This window comes from Colletotrichum truncatum (genome assembly GCF_014235925.2).
Source record: "Colletotrichum truncatum strain CMES1059 chromosome Unknown Contig_0006, whole genome shotgun sequence".
Classification (NCBI taxonomy): domain Eukaryota; kingdom Fungi; phylum Ascomycota; class Sordariomycetes; order Glomerellales; family Glomerellaceae; genus Colletotrichum; species Colletotrichum truncatum.
The window spans coordinates 2,813,344-2,830,796 of NW_027222403.1; the positions used below are offsets into that span (position 1 = coordinate 2,813,344).

The window sequence follows — 17,453 nt, forward strand, 5'->3', positions numbered from 1 at the left end:
TGATGTTCGGAGAGTTTCTTAGTCTCACCATTAATACCCCCAACAGCTCGAAGTTGCGGAGCCATCCGTTCCGCCAGCGACAGAGGGAAGGGGTCAGAAGTTAAAATAGAGTAGTGAGTTACGAAAGCTTCACTAGCTGTCGCTCAAGCACCAGGTAACAGAGTATGTGAAGGTGCAGGGAGAAATTTGGCACATGTAGATTGATTCTTACGACTCGAACTGGCCTAACTTCGAGTCATGGTGGGAGGCCGGGTTTGCATTAGCTTATTGTTCTCGCAATTTAATGGAGTAGGGACTCAAACTTTAATTCAAGCTTGTTTCTAATAAATTGCAAACTTGCGCTCTCCTCGGTTATCGCCCCTATGCATTAGTTTTAAGGAGTCTAAGGCGAGTTCCAAAGTGATTGATAGCTGGTTCAGGATGAGAGTTATTGAGTATGTTTGTAGCTCGTTGTACTTCATCTCGGGACGAAAGCCGCATTCGCCTTTGGAACAGCGTTGCTGCACGCTCCAGCTCCGTTATTTCCTACCACAATCAGTTTATGATCGAAAAGATATTGCGACCTTCAGGTGAGACTACACTTGAGCTATCCAATTAACTCTAAATATCTTTCAGAACAGTCTTCGGATGATTCGGTTGCTCGCGGCTGGTGGGACAAATCTGCTCCGTTGAAGGTAACGTCCCACACCCACTTCTGGGCACCCCCCACATTTGGGCACCCCATTTACACCAAAAACGCCGTTTTTCGAAATTCTATATTAAACTAACTACTATACTTACTAAGAAAAGAAAATATATATAAACTATGTTAAGTATAATTATAGCCATCTAATTTTTTATAAAGGTTTAAATATAATAATAGTTATAATATAGAAGTTTAAAACTAAAAGCTTTAAAATGTTAGTAGATACTAGTAACTTACTAGTATTCCTTAACATTAGAAAAATATATTTTCGCTTATATATACTTATTTAAAAAATCTAGGAAATTAAAATTTTTACTTATTAAAAGTATATAATTATATCTAAAAGAGATTTAAAAGTATTACTTTAGTAAATATAGTATAATTAAGGGTTAAAATTCTATAATAGAAACTTTTCTTAAGGGAAATTTTAAAATATTATTCTAAGCTTAAAGAATTTTTTACTAAGTATAAGAATATATAAATCTACTATATCTTACTTAAAAATTCTAATCATATTAGTTAAATATCTCTACCTATTTTATATATTAAGATATAGGCTAGGTAAATTAGTATTATAAATGTTAAACGTTGAATTTATAATACTTATTATTAATAATACTAGTATATAGCTACTTAAGTATTATAATTAAGTCTTAATCTATTTAATATATATTTATTCTCTTTAATAAGTAAAGTATTTAGTTTAATATAGAATTTCGAAAAACGGCGTTTTTGGTGTAAATGGGGTGCCCAAATGTGGGGGGTGCCCAGAAGTGGGTGTGGGACGTTAGTCGGAAACTGGGAGATTTGCGTGCGCATGCACTGCTTGGCATCTGGCCAGACTGCTCCAATAGTAATTAGGGTGGTAGGGGTAACCCGTACAACGTTAATGGCCACTAACCGAAACAGCGAGAAGCTCACCTTGGCTTTTTGGATAATACGTTCAAATTGGTGTGCACAACAATATTATGTTACGACGCAGCCAATTGAATTAACAAAGTATGTTATAGAGAATTACAAACTCCTCGCCGCTGACATAGAATGCCAAGACGACTTCATTTTGGTGGTGCCATCTTAGACCCTAATAAGCTAATTGTTGCGATGATGGAGTTTATGGACCTTTTTTTTTGGTTGTATAAATTCTCGTCCGTGGCTCACCATCTCATGACTTTCTGAGGAGCAGAGTGCAAGCACTTTTCTTTACATTTGGTTCTACCAGTCGCTCGTTACCAAAACCAACCTATACATTCTTTTGAACTCTCGTTTATTCGTCATGTTGTTTCTACCCGCTGTCGTCGCCTGCCTTCCTGTGGCCCTGGCGGCTAACATCTATGTGGCACCTAAAGGCGACGCCGCCCCTGACGGCACTCAGCGCAAGCCTTACGGCAACATTCAAACTGCCGTCGATCTCTCTCGTCCTGGCGATGTCATCATCCTTCGTGGCGGAACTTATGACCTTCTGAAGAACATCAACATCACCGTCAACGGCACCGAAACGGCCCCAATCACCTTGCGTGCGGCTACGGACGAGGAAGTCATCATTGATGGCGAGGCTCTCCCTGATACCCCCGCCCCTCTTGGCGGCAAGGTCGCTGGCGTGAACCGTGGTGTGCTCCACGTTGAGTACACTAGGTTCTGGCACTTTTCTCGCCTCATTTTCACTCATGGTGCCTACGGCGTCTACGTCAAGGACAGCAGCAACTTGAGGTTCAACCAGATTACTACTCGCGACAACTATGAGAGTGGTTTCCACATGCAGGGTAACCTCTCTAACAACGTCATCGCCTACTTGGATTCCCACGGCAACCGTGACCCCAGAAACAGCGGCGAGAACGCCGATGGTCTTGGTATCAAGGAAGGCCGGGGTGAAGGCAACATCATTATTGGTGGCAGATTCTGGGACAACTCGGATGACGGTGTCGACTTCTGGTAAGATACAGCTCTTGATATTAGCGAAACGTAAACTAACTCATCTCAGGGAGTTCCACTCCAAGTTGGTCATCAAGGACAGCATCGCCTGGGGCAACGGCTACAACCGCTGGGTAAGTTCTGCTTCCTATTCCTTCATCGTGTACAACAACTAAGTCTTCTCTAGGGCATCCCTGACTTCACTGGAAATGGCAACGGTTTCAAGCTCGGCGGTGGCAGCAAGGGTGACATCAAGCCTGCTGGCCGTGACATCATTAACTGCATCTCCTTCGGCAACAAGAAGCACGGTTTCACCGATAACTCCCAGACTGGCGACTTCCTCTTTGAGGAGAACACCGCGGTCTGGAACGGCGGTGTTGGTTTCCGCAGCGTCAACGCCACCGGTGTCCTCGAGCGCAACCTCGCTACTCTCAACGGTCCCGCCGGAAACACTACCGCCGAGGGACAGAGGACTCTTAGCGCCCCGCAGAAATCTCGTGGAAACTCTTGGGACAACGACCTCCCCCTGTTTACCAACCAGAGCTTCAAGAGCATTGATACCAACCTTGTTACTGGACCTCGCGGCAAGAACGGTAAGATCGCGGCCAGCGATTTCTTGTTGCCTGTTGACGGAGCCAAGTTCGGTGCTACCACTGCCTGGAAATAAGCTTGGGCTGGAATCTGTTTTATTTTCCAATCACAATGAGCACCGAAACTCATGGAGAAGTGTTAACCGCGGCTCAAACGCGTTTTTTGACGAAACATGAGTTTGGGCTTATTGAAATTTGCCTTTTTCACAAAACTCTTAGAACAATGAATAGATTTCTATTTCGTTCATTAAACCCTTTATGATGTGTTGATGCGTCTGGCTTACAAGCTAAAACCAGTTTTGACACGAGACTGTCGAATTCCTCTGCCCATAGTCAGTTTGCTGAAAACATACAGTAGAGATGCGAGCGAGCTTATGATTTGGTTGTTATGCCCTATGACTTGGACACTCTTGGCAATATCTTTGATTGCCACTGACTTTGGCGATGTTAAGTCTGAGATGCCAAGTGATGGGCACGAATTAATCGTTATTTGTCTTAAGATTGAGGCTGTTACTAAAAAAGTCGGGTGCGATAGAACTTAGTATTTGCTGAGCCTGTTGCTAACGTTGAAAGAGCGTTAATGTAAAAGGACCTGGATCAATTTTGAATCGTGCCCACACAAGCTCAGTGTTTCCATCTACAATTACCTACGATACCTTACTAATAGTACTCTTTTAGCTTGTTTAAAATAGACAGCCTCTGAACAAGAAACATCTCATCGATCCTTCCCGGTGAGAGTGCTTAGTCCCTTTGGCGCCGATCTACCGTTCTATAGGCGGGGCCGAAAAAGAAAGCCGATGATCGGCGGCAAACATTTACGACTTCGGGGCGGCCCTGAATTCACGAGCCGGTGCTAGAACATAATGCACCGCCCAAGATTTGCGGAAAATGAGGCGTTATGTGGTGTGGCGATGGCTTAATAATGCGCTGAGAAGGGAAGATGCCTGGAATAATCTATGGCCAGTTAAGGGGTGACGTAATGTGGATGTCAGTATGTCTGCAGTTCCCTGTCAAGCGACATCTTTTTGTGAGGCGATCACACGTGTCAACCTGGGAAGCACTAGCATCTCGTCTCATATCAGCACGTCAATACATCGCACGAAGATACTTCAAAGCGACGAGCAAGACCAAAAGTTGAACTAAGCTCATCGATCAACTTGTCATCCCCAAGACTTAGTCATCTGATCACTAGACAACCTGACAAAAACACATCATGAAGTCCATTGGCGTTTTCCCGGCTTCAGGTGGCCTGGGCGGTAGCACATACGAATACCTTCGCAAGCTTATACCCAACGACCAAATTATTCTCATCAACAGGTATCCAGAGAAGGTTCCGAAAGAGCATATTGAGAACGGTGTCAGGGTTCGCAAAGCATCATATGAGTCAAGTCCCTCTGACTTGGAAGCGGCCTTCGCTGGCATCGAGGTACTCTTCCTCATTTCTTACCCGAGCCATGTGCACGACTACCGAAAGAAAGTAAGACAAAACCCTTGTGGTCAATGTGAAGAATACCAGCTGACAAGACGTTTATAGGTACAACTACCAGCTATTGATGCAGCTCGCCGTGCAGGCGTAAAGCACATATTTTACAGCTCTCTCGCATTCGCCGGCGATTACCAAGACTCGTCATTGGCAGAGGTGATGCAGGCGCATCTCGACTCAGAACGTCACCTTACTGAAGCGGCTGCTTCCGACCCAAGCTTCACATTCACATCCGTCCGTGAGGGTCTCTACTCAGAATCATACCCAATCTACACCGCGTTCTTCGACATAAACGCACCGGCTGATGAGATACTTATCCCGCATGACGGATCGGGCCCAGGTGTCGCATGGGTGAAGCGTGCGGAGTTGGGCGAAGCGACAGCGAAGCTGATTGCTAATTACTCATGGGACCCGGATCAGTTCCCGTACGTCAACAAAAAGATCCTTCTTACTGGGCCTAAGGTTTGGTCACTTGAGGAGACGGTAAAAGTTCTCAGCCAAGTCGCTGGCAAAGATGTTCGCATTCGCCAGGTGGAGGTTGATGAGTATGTCAAGTTGCCGCAGGTACTCTCGGTATTCGGGTCAAAAGACAAGGCGCGAACGTGGGCGACGGCTTGGGAGGCGATTCGCGCGGGTGAGACTGCTGTCGTGACGGAGCATCTGAGAGATATCATTGGGCGTGAGCCAGAGCCTTTTGATGTTACCATCAGGCGCTTGAAGACGACGTGAGGGAGCACGAATTCATCCAAGATGGAGGATTGCTGGACGGTTTGGGTTAACTCCGTCAAGGATGCATAACGGATCAGTCTGATTCGCGAATGACTATTGGAGGTAGCGCAACCCTGGGTTAGAAGTATAACCACTTCGCAATACCGCTAACACAGCGTCAATTTACCACAATGGCTACCGAAAGTGATGCCATCGCAGCGTGTCGACGTTCCATGAACTGCCATTGCGGCGATGTGATACAACAATGGGCGATTGGTTTAGTGGTATAATTCTCGCTTAGCATGTGAGCGGTCGAGGGTTCGATTCCCTCATCGTCCATTTTTTTTTTGCTCATTCCAGGATTGAGAGGTCTTCAATATGGGGTCATTGGGTGGGACCAGTGGTTGGCTTTTTGGTAGGGACCCTCATTAAAGATTTGTGACTTTCTCCCGGTCCTTGAAGAAAAAGAGGTGGAGAGTAAACCGAGAAATAAGATATGATAATGCCTCACTATCAATTACATTTGCGCTTCTCTGTTATATATTTGTGAATTGTCTTGCTGTCATCCGTTGTCAAGTCATGGTTTTGTTGTTTAGAGAACATTATGCGTGAATTACCTAGTTGAGGTTACTGTAGCTTTTGCTGTAGGGCGCCTATGCTGTGCGCTAATTGGCAGCGACATTGGCATTTACAAATTACGGTGCTGGATGGCAGTGATGTTTTATGTGTTAATTGCTTCACTGCTGCTAGGCAATTAGTCTAATGCCCACAATCTATGGTTTGACTAGTACTCTTTTCCCCCCTCTGTATCTCTATACGGAGTAAGCTTTTCCATGGCCAAAATTCCGTATCTACGGAGATAGGGATGAACTCATAGGCATAGTTGATAATCCTATGAACCCTGTTCCATGGGAAACGGCAACAAACGAGGCTCAGTCGCAAGGCAAAGTCTGTAAACCTTAAAAGCAAGACGACAAAAGTACTGGGCAATGCCAGAAAAAAAAAAACGCATGACGCGAGTTTTGGTTAGACAACGCAATCCTGCGCCTCATCTCACAAGTCCTGCGAAGCATTGGTTGCTTTGTGCAATTCAATCACCACATTCCTTCATGGTAATAGTCGAAATCAAGCCTTCATTGCAGGAAACGGCTCATCCAGCCAGTCTGGCCCTGTTCAGCTGCCCACCCCCAACGGCGCCATCACCAAAGTTTGAATCCTTACCGCCACGCTACCCCAGTTCCGGCAGGTCGGCTGCGTGCAATCCGGCATTTGACCTGCCCAGATGTGCTCAAGGACGGCGGGGGTTTGGGTTGCAGCGGCCCGCTCCGAATGCCACCTCCATGTTAATTGTTGTGCCTCTATCCAATACCTAAGGAACTGCTTAATTAAGCCGTGACGCCGGACGAACGAGAGACGAAGAAACCCATTGGCGCCCCAGATTGTCTGGTCAGCGGTCAAGTCACTGCGGAGTGCAGTGATTATTAGGGTCGGATTTTGTCCCTCTCGTCTGAAGGTGCCGCTGACACCTTATTTGCTTCTCCCACTGAACCCCCATTTGTTTCTACCTCTGAGCTCAATGCGCCCAATCATCAGAAGCTCTCCCGCCATCATCAGCAGAGAGCCATTGACCTTCCCCCCTCAGATGGCCTAGATGTTCAGCTAGTTAAGAAACTATGCAGGCTTCTACTACGTAGATAAGGCATCAAAGGCTGCCCATAGGCGGGAACTTTTGTGCCAATGCAGATGCAGATGTCTTGTTTAGATCCGGCAGGTCTCTCCTCTTCATCTGGACAAGCCATCTGACAACCTGGGCGCACATTCACCGCGACTCGCCATGACCTGAAAAGGAAGGTTGTAAGGTATTATTACCCAGGTAGTCCCCGGCGGTCCGATCCTCGTCGCTGGTTGCCCTGTGCACGTTTTGGAGACACTCTATTCCCCTCTCTCTCTCCTCTCTCCCATGAAGTTCATATAAGGGCGCAGCTCTCAGCTTTGATGATGTCCGTTTCCGTGCACTCGACGACATCACGCGCGGTCGCCAATTGTCGCATCCATCCTGTAAGGTACCTAATATCCACGCCAGGATGAAGTCCCTTGCTGCCGTTTCCGCCATCGTGTCCGCTGTCTCCGCCGCCTCCGTTGCGGCGGGGAGCGCTAAGCCCGTGAGCTACGATGGCACCAAGGTCTTCCGCGTGTCTGTCGGAGATGAGGTCGACCGGGTCAACAACATTGTATCCAAGCTGCAATTGAGCACCTGGAAGGGTGCTCCACGGGCCGGCGCTCTGGCCGACATCGTCGTCCCGCCCTCCGAGGTCGACGCCTTCAAGGCCGAGGTTGTGGGCCTCAACGTGACCACAATGTAAACCCCCAATCGCTTTGCCTCCGACTGTTTTTTTCAATAAGCTAATTGGTTCCAAGGCACGAGGACTTGGGTGCTTCAATTGCCGACGAGTCAAGCTTCCAACTCTATGCCGGTACGTAAAGCTTTTGTTGAGTTAACCATAAGTCATGGTTAAGCTCGTAAATGTCAACGGTCACTTTGAAGCTAGTTTTTGATCTGACTCGATTGCTGCAGTCGGCTCCGCCAACGCCACATGGTTTAACTCTTACCATGCCTACGCCGACCATGTTCAGTGGATTAAGGATATGGTGGCGTCCTACCCCAACAACGCTGCGGTTGTGACCTCGGGCAAGTCGCTCCAGGGCAACACCATTACGGGCCTCCATATTCATGGTACCACCAAGGGCACCAAGCCTGCTGTTGTATTCCACGGCACCGTCCACGCGCGTGAGTGGATCAGCACCATGACCAACGAGTACATTGCCTGGAACCTCTTGAGTCAATACGCCACCTCCGCCGAGGTCAAGGGGTTCGTTGATAAATACGATTTCTACATTTTCCCTGTTGTCAACCCTGATGGTATGTAACGCAACCCATTCATGTTCGCTGCCAAAGCTAACATCTCTCGAGGCTTCATCTACACGCAAACCACCAACCGCCTGTGGCGCAAGAACCGCCAGACCACCTCTGGCAGCAGCTGCCTCGGTCACGACATCAACCGCAACTGGCCCTACCAGTGGTCTGCCACTGGAGGTGCTTCGACCGACCCTTGCGCTGACGACTTCAAGGGTGCCTCCGCTGGTGATGCCCCAGAGACTGCCGCTCTCTCTGCCTGGTTGGCGAAGACCAAAGCTGCGCAAGGTTTGAAGCTCTTCATCGACTTCCACGCGTACTCTCAACTCTTCATGACCCCCTACGGCTACTCCTGCTCTGCCGTTTCCGCCAAGAACACTGAACTGCAGTCTCTGGCCAGGGGAGCCGTCGCCGCCATCAAGGCAGTTCATGGTACTTCTTACAAATACGGCCCCATTTGTACCACCATTTACAAGGCGACTGGCAGCAGCGTTGACTACGTAGCCGACGTTGTCAAGGCGGACTACACCTTCACCCAGGAACTTCGCGACACGGGCAACTACGGATTCGTCTTGCCTGCGAGCCAGATTGTTCCCACTGGCCAGGAGACGTATGCCGGCGTCCGCTATCTGCTCCAGAACATGAAGTAGAAATTTATAGTAGAGACCAAGGCTATAAATTTTCCTAGATGGAATTCACCACGAGATGGACCACGGCATCCTTTATGTAATTATTTCACCTCCCAATGTAGTTACTCCTCTGGTATATAACAAGACAAAGAGGTAGACCATCAAAACTTAGTGTTTGCCAATGGCTTGGTTCTAATGAAATGTATCGCATCCACACAACCACAAGAATTTTACATCCAGTTTTGCTGGCGTATGTCACGCGCAGCCCTCAACACAATACCAGTCGCACCCTGATACGTCCTCGGTGACAGGCCAAGTCAACATATCAGATGACGCTTTCGGCAGCACGTGCAGCTGGTATTTTCATATAAGTTCTTTGGGTCTAGGGATAGACGAGGCCCGAGCCTGCAGCTACTGATCGCCGACCTTGAGCTTAGTTCCGTTTCAATCAACAAGGACCCTCGATCCTCCCCACCTTGGCTTTGACATATTTCAAAACGTCAACCCGCCAAATCCCCCCGTCAGCCTGAAGAACACCCTTTTTACGACTTTTTACGTGATCCATGAAGTGAACTTTAGCAACTCACCATGCGTCGATTTTCAAGTCTTTCGGCGCTGCTAAGTGCGCTGATACTGCCTTTCACTTCTGCCTGCGACTCAGTACCGCAACGCGATATTCAACCTCTACCACTCTCCGTTAACGATAGATGGATCCTCGATGCGAAGAATCAGACTTTTGCTTTCGTCGGCGTGAACTGGGCTGGACACGAGCAGACCATGCTTCCGGAGGGCCTGCAATATCAGTCTATTCCTAACATCGTCACCAAAATCGCCGAGATCGGCTTCAATTCTGTTCGTCTGACTTTTGCAACCCAGATGGTGGACGACATTGTCGAAGGAGGCGGTGACGTCACTTTGAAGACGACTTTGCAGAATGCACTGGGTCCCGAGAACGGTACGACGGTAATGAACCAGATCATGAAGAATAACCCTGGTTTCAACGAGAGCACGAAGCGTCTTGAAGTATGGAATGCCGTTGCTGACGAGCTCGCGCGCCAAAACATCTTCCTTCATCTCGACAACCACGTCTCCAAAGCAGGATGGTGTTGTAAGCCTGAAGACGGTAACAGTTGGTTTGGCGATATTCATTTTAATACCTCCAACTGGGTTCGAAGTCTATCGTTCATGGCAGAGCATGTGAGTCGCATCTGTATGTGCACCCCTATTCAGGTTTACTGACGTAATGGATAGGGCAAAGCAAACTGGAAATCATTCTCCAGCATGGGCCTCCGGAACGAGATTCGCGACGCCACGATCGCACCTCCATCTCCCACTCTCGAACCGATGACCTGGGAAACGTGGAAGACGCGCATGCTCCAGGGCGCCAACGCCGTTCACAACGCCAACCCAGACATACTCATCTTCTTCGGTGGCCGACTTCTCGATGTCGACATATCCGCCCCTGTGAACGGCAAGCACCTCTCTGAGCCCAACTTCAACTTTTCCATCGCGGAGCAGCCGTTCAGGAACAAGTTCATCTTTGAGCAACACCAGTACGACCAAACAGGCCTCGTCGGGGACAACTGCACGTCTTACGTGGGGGTACTCAACGAGCTCGGTTCAAATGCTGTTTCGATCTCCGGGCCCGGAACGAACAGGGCACCATTGGTGATGGGAGAATGGGGGCATGACCAGACCGACGACAGCGGCGTGTTCAAACATAACTTTCGCACTTGTCTGATGCAGTTCATGATCGAACAGCGCATAAACTGGATGGTCTGGGTTATCGGTGGAAGCTATTACATTCGCGAAGGCACCGCGGATAGAGATGAACCTTGGGGTACGTTGCCAACCATCATTTTAGGCTTGGGGTTTTTAATGGCTGACTTTTTTCATTAGCTTTACTCGACCATACTTGGAGCTCCTACCGCGGAAAGGAGTCTATTAAGCAACTTCAGAAAGACATGAAACAGACCTATGCGGCTTTCAATATGAGTATTCCCGCTGCTGCGAAGGACGTTAGCAGCGCTGCATCTGTTAGGTTCTCATGTAGCGTGGCTGCGGCTACATTTGTCAGCATGCTTGTGACTGTACTTGCGGTCTCCCTGTAACTAGATATAAGGTCTGGGAGATTTGATGGAACTGCGGGTTTGCGATACAATGGGAAGTAGGTGTAACTTGGAGCGGTTTTTTTTTTTTTCTCATCAAACATACCAATCGAGATATTTGCAAGTAGTAGTATAGGCCACCAACAACACCTAATTTAGCATTTAACACGTTTTAAAAGGGTTTCTTGGCTCTTCTCCTGCTTGCTCCGAATCTCAAGATATGCTTCAGCAGTTTAAGCTGTACAGGTTACTCTTCTCCGCCACGTGCCCGCTAACGCAAATTCCTGTTCTTAGGTCTCGTCGAAGCTGCCTCCATGCTAACTTGATGTTATCCATGCATGGGCTCGCTAGCTCACTCACGTCAGGCTGGGTTTGGAAAACAGTTCAGAACAACAAAATTTCAATTTCCTCCTCGCTAATCTCAGAACATACCCTTCTATACCACCATAATTCAAGCCTCTTTCCTCTGCTCTTTGAGACTGGCGCATTTCGCATGAAACTTGGGCAAGTCTCCGCTGTCGATAAACTCAATTATCTCCTTAACCTGAGTCCCATCTTCACTGAAAGTCAGGTACCAAGCAATCTCCATCAGGTACGTCTCCCCGTCAATGTACGTGACGGTGTGGGCAGATGTCGCAGCGGCCTTCTTCGACCAAGCGTCGATGGTGATGTGCGAGACCTCCGTCTTAGTCACGCCTTGAACAGATAAATCTTCGCCAAACTTGGCCTCGTATGACTTGTTGTCCAAGACAAAGTCGGTCGGGACGCCGAGATTTCTGAAAAAGGATGAAGGTAGGATTCTGCGTTTGCAGTCGGGGGCTAATTTCGCGGAGACGTGGGATGCGTCGTTGTGCTTTGCGGCATTCTCATAGCCTTGGATGAACTCGTGGAGAGTTTTTTCAATGGTCTGGTAGACCTCTGTGAGATTTTCTGAAGCCATGGTTTCTGATTGTTTACGGTGGTTTCGTAAAGCAAATCAGATGTAAACTTTGATGATAATGGAGTGGACATAAGATCACAATGTGCAGGGAATTAACCTTCTTATATAGCTTTCCATTTGAATCGCTCTAGAAACCAGATATTCAATTGTTAACCCATTCTGGAGGTATCTTGTCGAAGTGTTCTGATTTGGTGTTGATGCAGCACGTATGGTTGTTAGTGCTTACGTGATATGTTGTATTCATTCAATGTTCTTGTGTCCATGTGTAGTGACATCTCCAACGGACGGGATGCGGGGAACTTGTGTTAAACTGCTACCCTAATGCTACACCCCGCTAGAAACAGCGGATATTATTTGCCGATGGCAGCTAGAAACCCCCTGATTCTCTCTGTCTGACGTAGTGTGTAGTTTCACAGAAACATCATCTTCCGGTTGATTTAAACTCGTTCGTTCATCGATTCAAACATTCACAAAATCGAGGAAATAACAACTTCAAAGAAAGCATATCAAGCTTCCTGGGCCACCAATCTTACCTCGCGACATTGAAACGTTTTCATGCAAGTAGGGAAACCGCTTGCATTTCAGCCCCAGCCCAGTCCTATCAATCATGCGTCACTTGGCATTCTTAGCCTTATTGGTTAATAGCCTCGTTTTGGGGCTTAAAGTCCCGCTCGTCTCCTCTGCTCGTAAGCTGACGGAGACTGGTGTCAAGGTCCCAAGCACTGATGATTGGACCGAGAGAGCAAACAGGGAGGGTCGGAGCCTCTGCATTCTTGACCCGCGCGCTGACGGTGGAGATGACGCGTCGACGATATCAGAAGCACTCAATACGAGATGCCGAACTAAGAGCATAATAGTCCTGCCCGGGCCGGTCTACCATATCAACTCACCCATGGTCACCACCGACCTTGAGGATGTGGTTATCGACCAGCGTGGCAGGCTCCTCTGGAGCAACGACACCACGTATTGGCTCTCGGTGTCGATGCCCGTGGGCTTCCAAAACCAGAGCACCGTATGGCATTTTGGGGGGGATCGAGTCGTCTGGGAAGGCCACGGCGTCGGTACGCTTGACGGCAACGGACAGGCATGGTACGACCTGAATAAGGGCGGCTCCAACATGCCTCATCGTCCGATGAACATCAACTTTCGCGGCTTCTCGAACTCGGTCGTCAAGGGCCTGCGCTTCGTTCAGAGCCAGATGTGGACAATGAACATCATGTACTCGGAGAACCTGCTGTTTGAAGATATTTACGTCAACAGTACTTCGGCTACCGACAATAATTCTCTCAACACCGATGGCGCAGACACCATGTATTCGGACAACATCGTGTTTCGTCGTTGGGTCGTTGTGAATGGTGATGATGCCATCGCAGTCAAAGCGAATTCCAGCAACATTTTCATATACGATAGCGAGTTCTTTGGCAGCACCGGCATCGCCATGGGCTCCATCGGCCAGTTCTTGGGTCAGTTTGAGTATATCGAGAACTTTTTAGCAAGAAACGTAACGCTGCACGATACTCTTCGCGGCTGTTACTTCAAGACCTGGACCGGTGTTCAGATCGGATACCCACCGAACGGTGGCGGCGGCGGCGTTGGCTATGCTCGTAACATAGTCCTGGACGACATCAAACTTGATCGTGTACGTGGAGAACCGTTGTTCATCACGCAGTGCGAGTCCTTTTCCGGCCATGCGGGCGAGTCGTGCGACTCATCAACCTTCAAGATATCGGATGTTGTCTGGAAGGACTTTAGCGGAACCATCAACGACGACGTACGAAGCTCGGGCTTCTTCCGCTGCAGCGGTGCGGCTGGTGGATGCAGCAATTTGACAGTCGAGAATTTTAGCGTCACGCCGGTCTCCCAAGATGGCGTCCTAGACAAATGGCTTTGCAAGAACGTCGACGGCGATGAAGGATTCGACTGCACAGAGATTGAAGAGAATGTCGAAGAACTCTGATAGCATGTCTGTTCTAGCATTTTCTGAAGACCTGTTCCGGGCCATCCGGAGGGCCTAGAATGGCTCGGCAGCCATGTCGACAGAATGCTTGTCGTTCAGGTACCCGCAGTATTGACATTTTGCCGCGTATTGACAATGGCCTGTTTTGCTCTAAGTGAACGCTATCCTGGCGCCAAGCCCCTCCTCAAGGGTATAAATGCTTGAAAATGTCGTGAGCTCCGCACCCGCCGGTGGCTTGTAGTTCAACTACCGTTAGCCTGGCACCCAACCTCGGCCGACGCCGGACAGTTAACACTCCGTGCTCCGACATTTTATCTCCCCGAGGATCCAATGGAGTTCGGCAACTTGTGTAAAAATATCCGAGCCTTATCGAGAAAAAAAACACGGCTTCTTCCGTTCGCGAATCATGCCTGTGATGACCAGATCGATTTAGCATGACAACACTAGTAAGCAATGAACTCTCGCATCGGGATATCGGGTTCCACCTGACACTCCGACCGCCCATTGACGACACTATTTGATGTCTGCCCAAAGTGATGACATTCTCACATAAGCAAATCCTCCCCCCCCTATACTCAGTATAATGGCATATTCGGAGTTCCAAGCACATTCATTAGCTTTGTGCCTTCCCTGCCCAAATCATTTGCACTGATGTGTTGGCACCTTTAACGCCAAGGGTGGCGTCGTAGGAGCTCTGATCTTAGCTGCCGATCCTGCGGCTTATTCTCTGGGAAGCCTTGCTCACCCCTTAACCTGGCACAATGCGAAGACAACTGTTTACCTTTTAAGCATTGTTAAAGCATTGCTAACTTGGACAATCTCTTCCCTAAACGGGGAGCTTGGCCACTGATGAGTGTGTCTATTCTTTGGTGCTCGGGCCCTTTTTTTTCAGCCTGATGTTGTATGTTCGGATGATGTCTACAGGAAATGGTAGCATTTGCATTCCTCGCATATACCATCTTTTAAAATAGCCTAAAAAGCATGAATCTGACATCGATAACGTTCATGAAGAAAAAAAGTCAAGAGTTTCTGTGTCTCAAACACACCCCCCATAACGTACGTAGCACAAACGTCAAGCATTTCACTAACGCGTTAGTTTCTCAATGGAGCCACCATCCCATTTGGAGAGCACCAGCAAGTGGATCATGGACAGTGCTCTGTTGTTTTTGATACTCTAATTTGATAAACTCCTGTATTTTTTTTGTCGGGCGCGGCTTGGCACTTGAGCAAAACCCTGTCAATAGTTCCGGTTCTTCCGGCTGCCGAGAAAACCACAACCAGTGATTCAGTCTGCGTCCAATCTACAAGTGGGTGAGAGGGGGGCACCCGAAATGGAACTGGGACGGGTGGTTCCACTGCAAAATTATTATTTTTCATCCCGTACATAGTACGTAGTACCTGGCTCCCACATCCCATTTCGGCTCTCCCACAGTATCCTCCCACCGTCAGTTCATGCTGATTACAGTGGCTCAACGTGGATCCAGGGGCGGAGCAGGGAGGGGAGCGGGATCGAAATATTACTGTGCTACTGAATCCGTCACACGCATCAAACTATGCCCGGTTGAAAGCCTTGGTTTGCCCGTGTCGCGTGCCCTCTTACTACAACAAAGTTGGACGGACCCAATGGGAGTCTGAGATGTCAGTCGAGTCTCCAGTCCCGCCGCCCCTCCTTCTTTGCTACAGCCCCCTTGGCCACCTCCTATCACACGGCCCAGTGTGGTTGCACCGCACGTGTGTGGTCCAAGGCTGGGTGAGAAGGGAAAAAAAAAAAAAAATACCCAACGTCTGAACGCCGATCTCACAATGCTTGGCCCTATCGCTGATTCTCATGCTGGGACCTTTTCAACTGGAGACTGGGGCACCTGTCCCCCAGGTGGGTTTGTTCCGCCCGGGAGGCAGCAGTCTCGAGATTTCTTATTACCCTCGTCATCCCTCTCCTTTTTCTTGCTTGTGTTGGAGCTTCTGGGAGGAGTTGGCAGTTTCAAATTCTTACTCTTCTATCATTCCTTGTGTCTCTTTTTTCCCAAGAGATTAAGCCTTCCTTTTCTCCGTGTTTAGACGGATTTTGATGATACCCTGGGCACTTGGATTCTCTTGTCAAAGTTCTATTCCTATATCTTTTGCTTTTACTGAGCTAGACTGCTACTTGCAATGGCGTCGTCGATCGCTGCCCTGAAAAACGTGGTCGAGCCGGCTTGTAAGTTCCACCAAGACTGATAAGTCTCCGATTATTTGTTCTCCAGCAAAGGCCTTCATCTTCTGTTGAAGATCTATGATCATCAGGTCCAGCTCTAACCAGTGTCTCTTCTCCAGTCATTGTTTTCGCGTTCACCATCGGCTCCCTCATCAACCGCCGCAAACCTGAATATGACGATGACGTAGACGCGTGTGAACGTGGGTCGGAGGATTCGTCCTCGTGCCCCACCTCTCCGCTACTCAAGCCGGGGATGCGTGTGGATGGGGCGGAGGTGTCCCGCGTCAACAGCAAACTACTTGTACGGTTTTTCCGGACATTTCCGTTCCTTACAGAAATTGTCTATTGGAACTTGACCTACTGGTAAGCCGAAGTGCTCCCGACTTGGTTGTATTATTGCAGTTGATGTGTTACTGTGTTCTAACGTTACATTTTGTCAACAGGGTCTATCAACTCCTTCGCGCATTGTCGGCGCGCATGATAGCCGGCAACGAAGCAGTCTTTAACCGCGCTCGCGAACATGCCATCAGCATCCTGCACTTTGAGCATTTCTTCGGTTTCGATGTTGAACTTCAACTTCAGCAATATGTCCTCAACAACATGCCCTGGCTGATGCCGATCCTGGCCAGAATCTACTACTCACACATCAGCCTCGGCGTATGCTTCATCATCTACACCTACACCTTCCTCCCGCCGAGCACATTCCAACGAATCCGACGAACGATTGCCATGGATAATGTCATCGCCTTCTTTATCGTGACTTCTTGGCGCTGCATGCCGCCTCGCATGCTGCCGGCCGAATATGGCTTCATCGACATCCTCCACAGCGCACAGGGAGGTGGTAACGCTTGGACGCACAACAAGTTCCAGCTGACTATCGCCGCGATGCCGAGCCTTCACTGCGGTACCGCGCTGTTCCTCGCGTGGTGCATCTGCCGATTCTCGCCTCACCGCCCGCTGAGGCTCATCGCCCCATTGTGGCCCCTGGCCATGTTCATCACCATTGTTGCCACGGCGAACCATTTCATCCTTGACGCCATGGTTGGCGCCATCGTCCCAGTTATTGGATGGAGGTACAACCATGCTATCCTGTATCTGTTGCCCCTGCAGGAACGTCTTTTGGAGGGGCTTGGGCTCAAAACTCCTAGCGACGAGCAGATTCCAACTATGCCCAAGGTATGGTAAACCACTTTTGGGAGGGATCCCAGGTTGATGAGTTTGATGTTTGATATACGTAAACGTGCTCTATAATAAGTAATAAGATACTCATTCTACCTTGCAATTTGATGATTCACGCCGATGGACTCGCCTCTGGACTAAGGTCGGATTACCGACGT

General features: G+C 48.7%; 7 protein-coding genes across 7 annotated transcripts; 6 read left to right on the plus strand and 1 right to left on the minus strand.

Moving 5' to 3' along the window:
* Positions 1–1,958: 1,958 nt before the first annotated feature.
* CTRU02_210041 (secreted pectate lyase) lies at positions 1,959–3,260 on the plus strand (the record flags this gene model as incomplete). The annotated part of the gene is made up of 3 exons (XM_070205382.1): positions 1,959–2,614; positions 2,664–2,748; positions 2,781–3,260. 3 exons carry the CDS (start codon positions 1,959–1,961, stop codon positions 3,258–3,260), a joined length of 1,221 nt encoding a protein of 406 aa, XP_070061030.1.
* A 1,136-nt stretch (positions 3,261–4,396) lies between these two features.
* CTRU02_210042 (nmrA-like family protein) lies at positions 4,397–5,395 on the plus strand (the record flags this gene model as incomplete). Its single annotated transcript, XM_036734002.1, has 2 exons — positions 4,397–4,660; positions 4,718–5,395. 2 exons carry the CDS (start codon positions 4,397–4,399, stop codon positions 5,393–5,395), a joined length of 942 nt encoding a protein of 313 aa, XP_036574263.1.
* A 2,063-nt stretch (positions 5,396–7,458) lies between these two features.
* On the plus strand, positions 7,459–8,938 carry CTRU02_210043 (zinc carboxypeptidase; the record flags this gene model as incomplete). The annotated part of the gene is made up of 4 exons (XM_070205383.1): positions 7,459–7,733; positions 7,793–7,848; positions 7,929–8,294; positions 8,346–8,938. 4 exons carry the CDS (start codon positions 7,459–7,461, stop codon positions 8,936–8,938), a joined length of 1,290 nt encoding a protein of 429 aa, XP_070061031.1.
* A 567-nt stretch (positions 8,939–9,505) lies between these two features.
* CTRU02_210044 (cellulase family protein) lies at positions 9,506–11,028 on the plus strand (the record flags this gene model as incomplete). Its single annotated transcript, XM_036720862.1, has 3 exons — positions 9,506–10,114; positions 10,169–10,757; positions 10,817–11,028. The coding sequence occupies 3 exons, from the start codon at positions 9,506–9,508 to the stop codon at positions 11,026–11,028; spliced, it is 1,410 nt and encodes a 469-aa protein (XP_036587702.1).
* A 448-nt stretch (positions 11,029–11,476) lies between these two features.
* CTRU02_210045 (uncharacterized protein) lies at positions 11,477–11,965 on the minus strand (the record flags this gene model as incomplete). The annotated part of the gene is made up of 1 exon (XM_036720863.1): positions 11,477–11,965. The coding sequence occupies one exon, from the start codon at positions 11,963–11,965 to the stop codon at positions 11,477–11,479; it is 489 nt and encodes a 162-aa protein (XP_036587703.1).
* A 607-nt stretch (positions 11,966–12,572) lies between these two features.
* On the plus strand, positions 12,573–13,922 carry CTRU02_210046 (exo-rhamnogalacturonase b; the record flags this gene model as incomplete). The annotated part of the gene is made up of 1 exon (XM_036720864.1): positions 12,573–13,922. One exon carries the CDS (start codon positions 12,573–12,575, stop codon positions 13,920–13,922), a length of 1,350 nt encoding a protein of 449 aa, XP_036587704.1.
* A 2,151-nt stretch (positions 13,923–16,073) lies between these two features.
* CTRU02_210047 (uncharacterized protein) lies at positions 16,074–17,301 on the plus strand (the record flags this gene model as incomplete). Its single annotated transcript, XM_036720865.1, has 3 exons — positions 16,074–16,119; positions 16,236–16,479; positions 16,560–17,301. The coding sequence occupies 3 exons, from the start codon at positions 16,074–16,076 to the stop codon at positions 17,299–17,301; spliced, it is 1,032 nt and encodes a 343-aa protein (XP_036587705.1).
* Between the last annotated feature and the right edge of the window lie 152 nt (positions 17,302–17,453).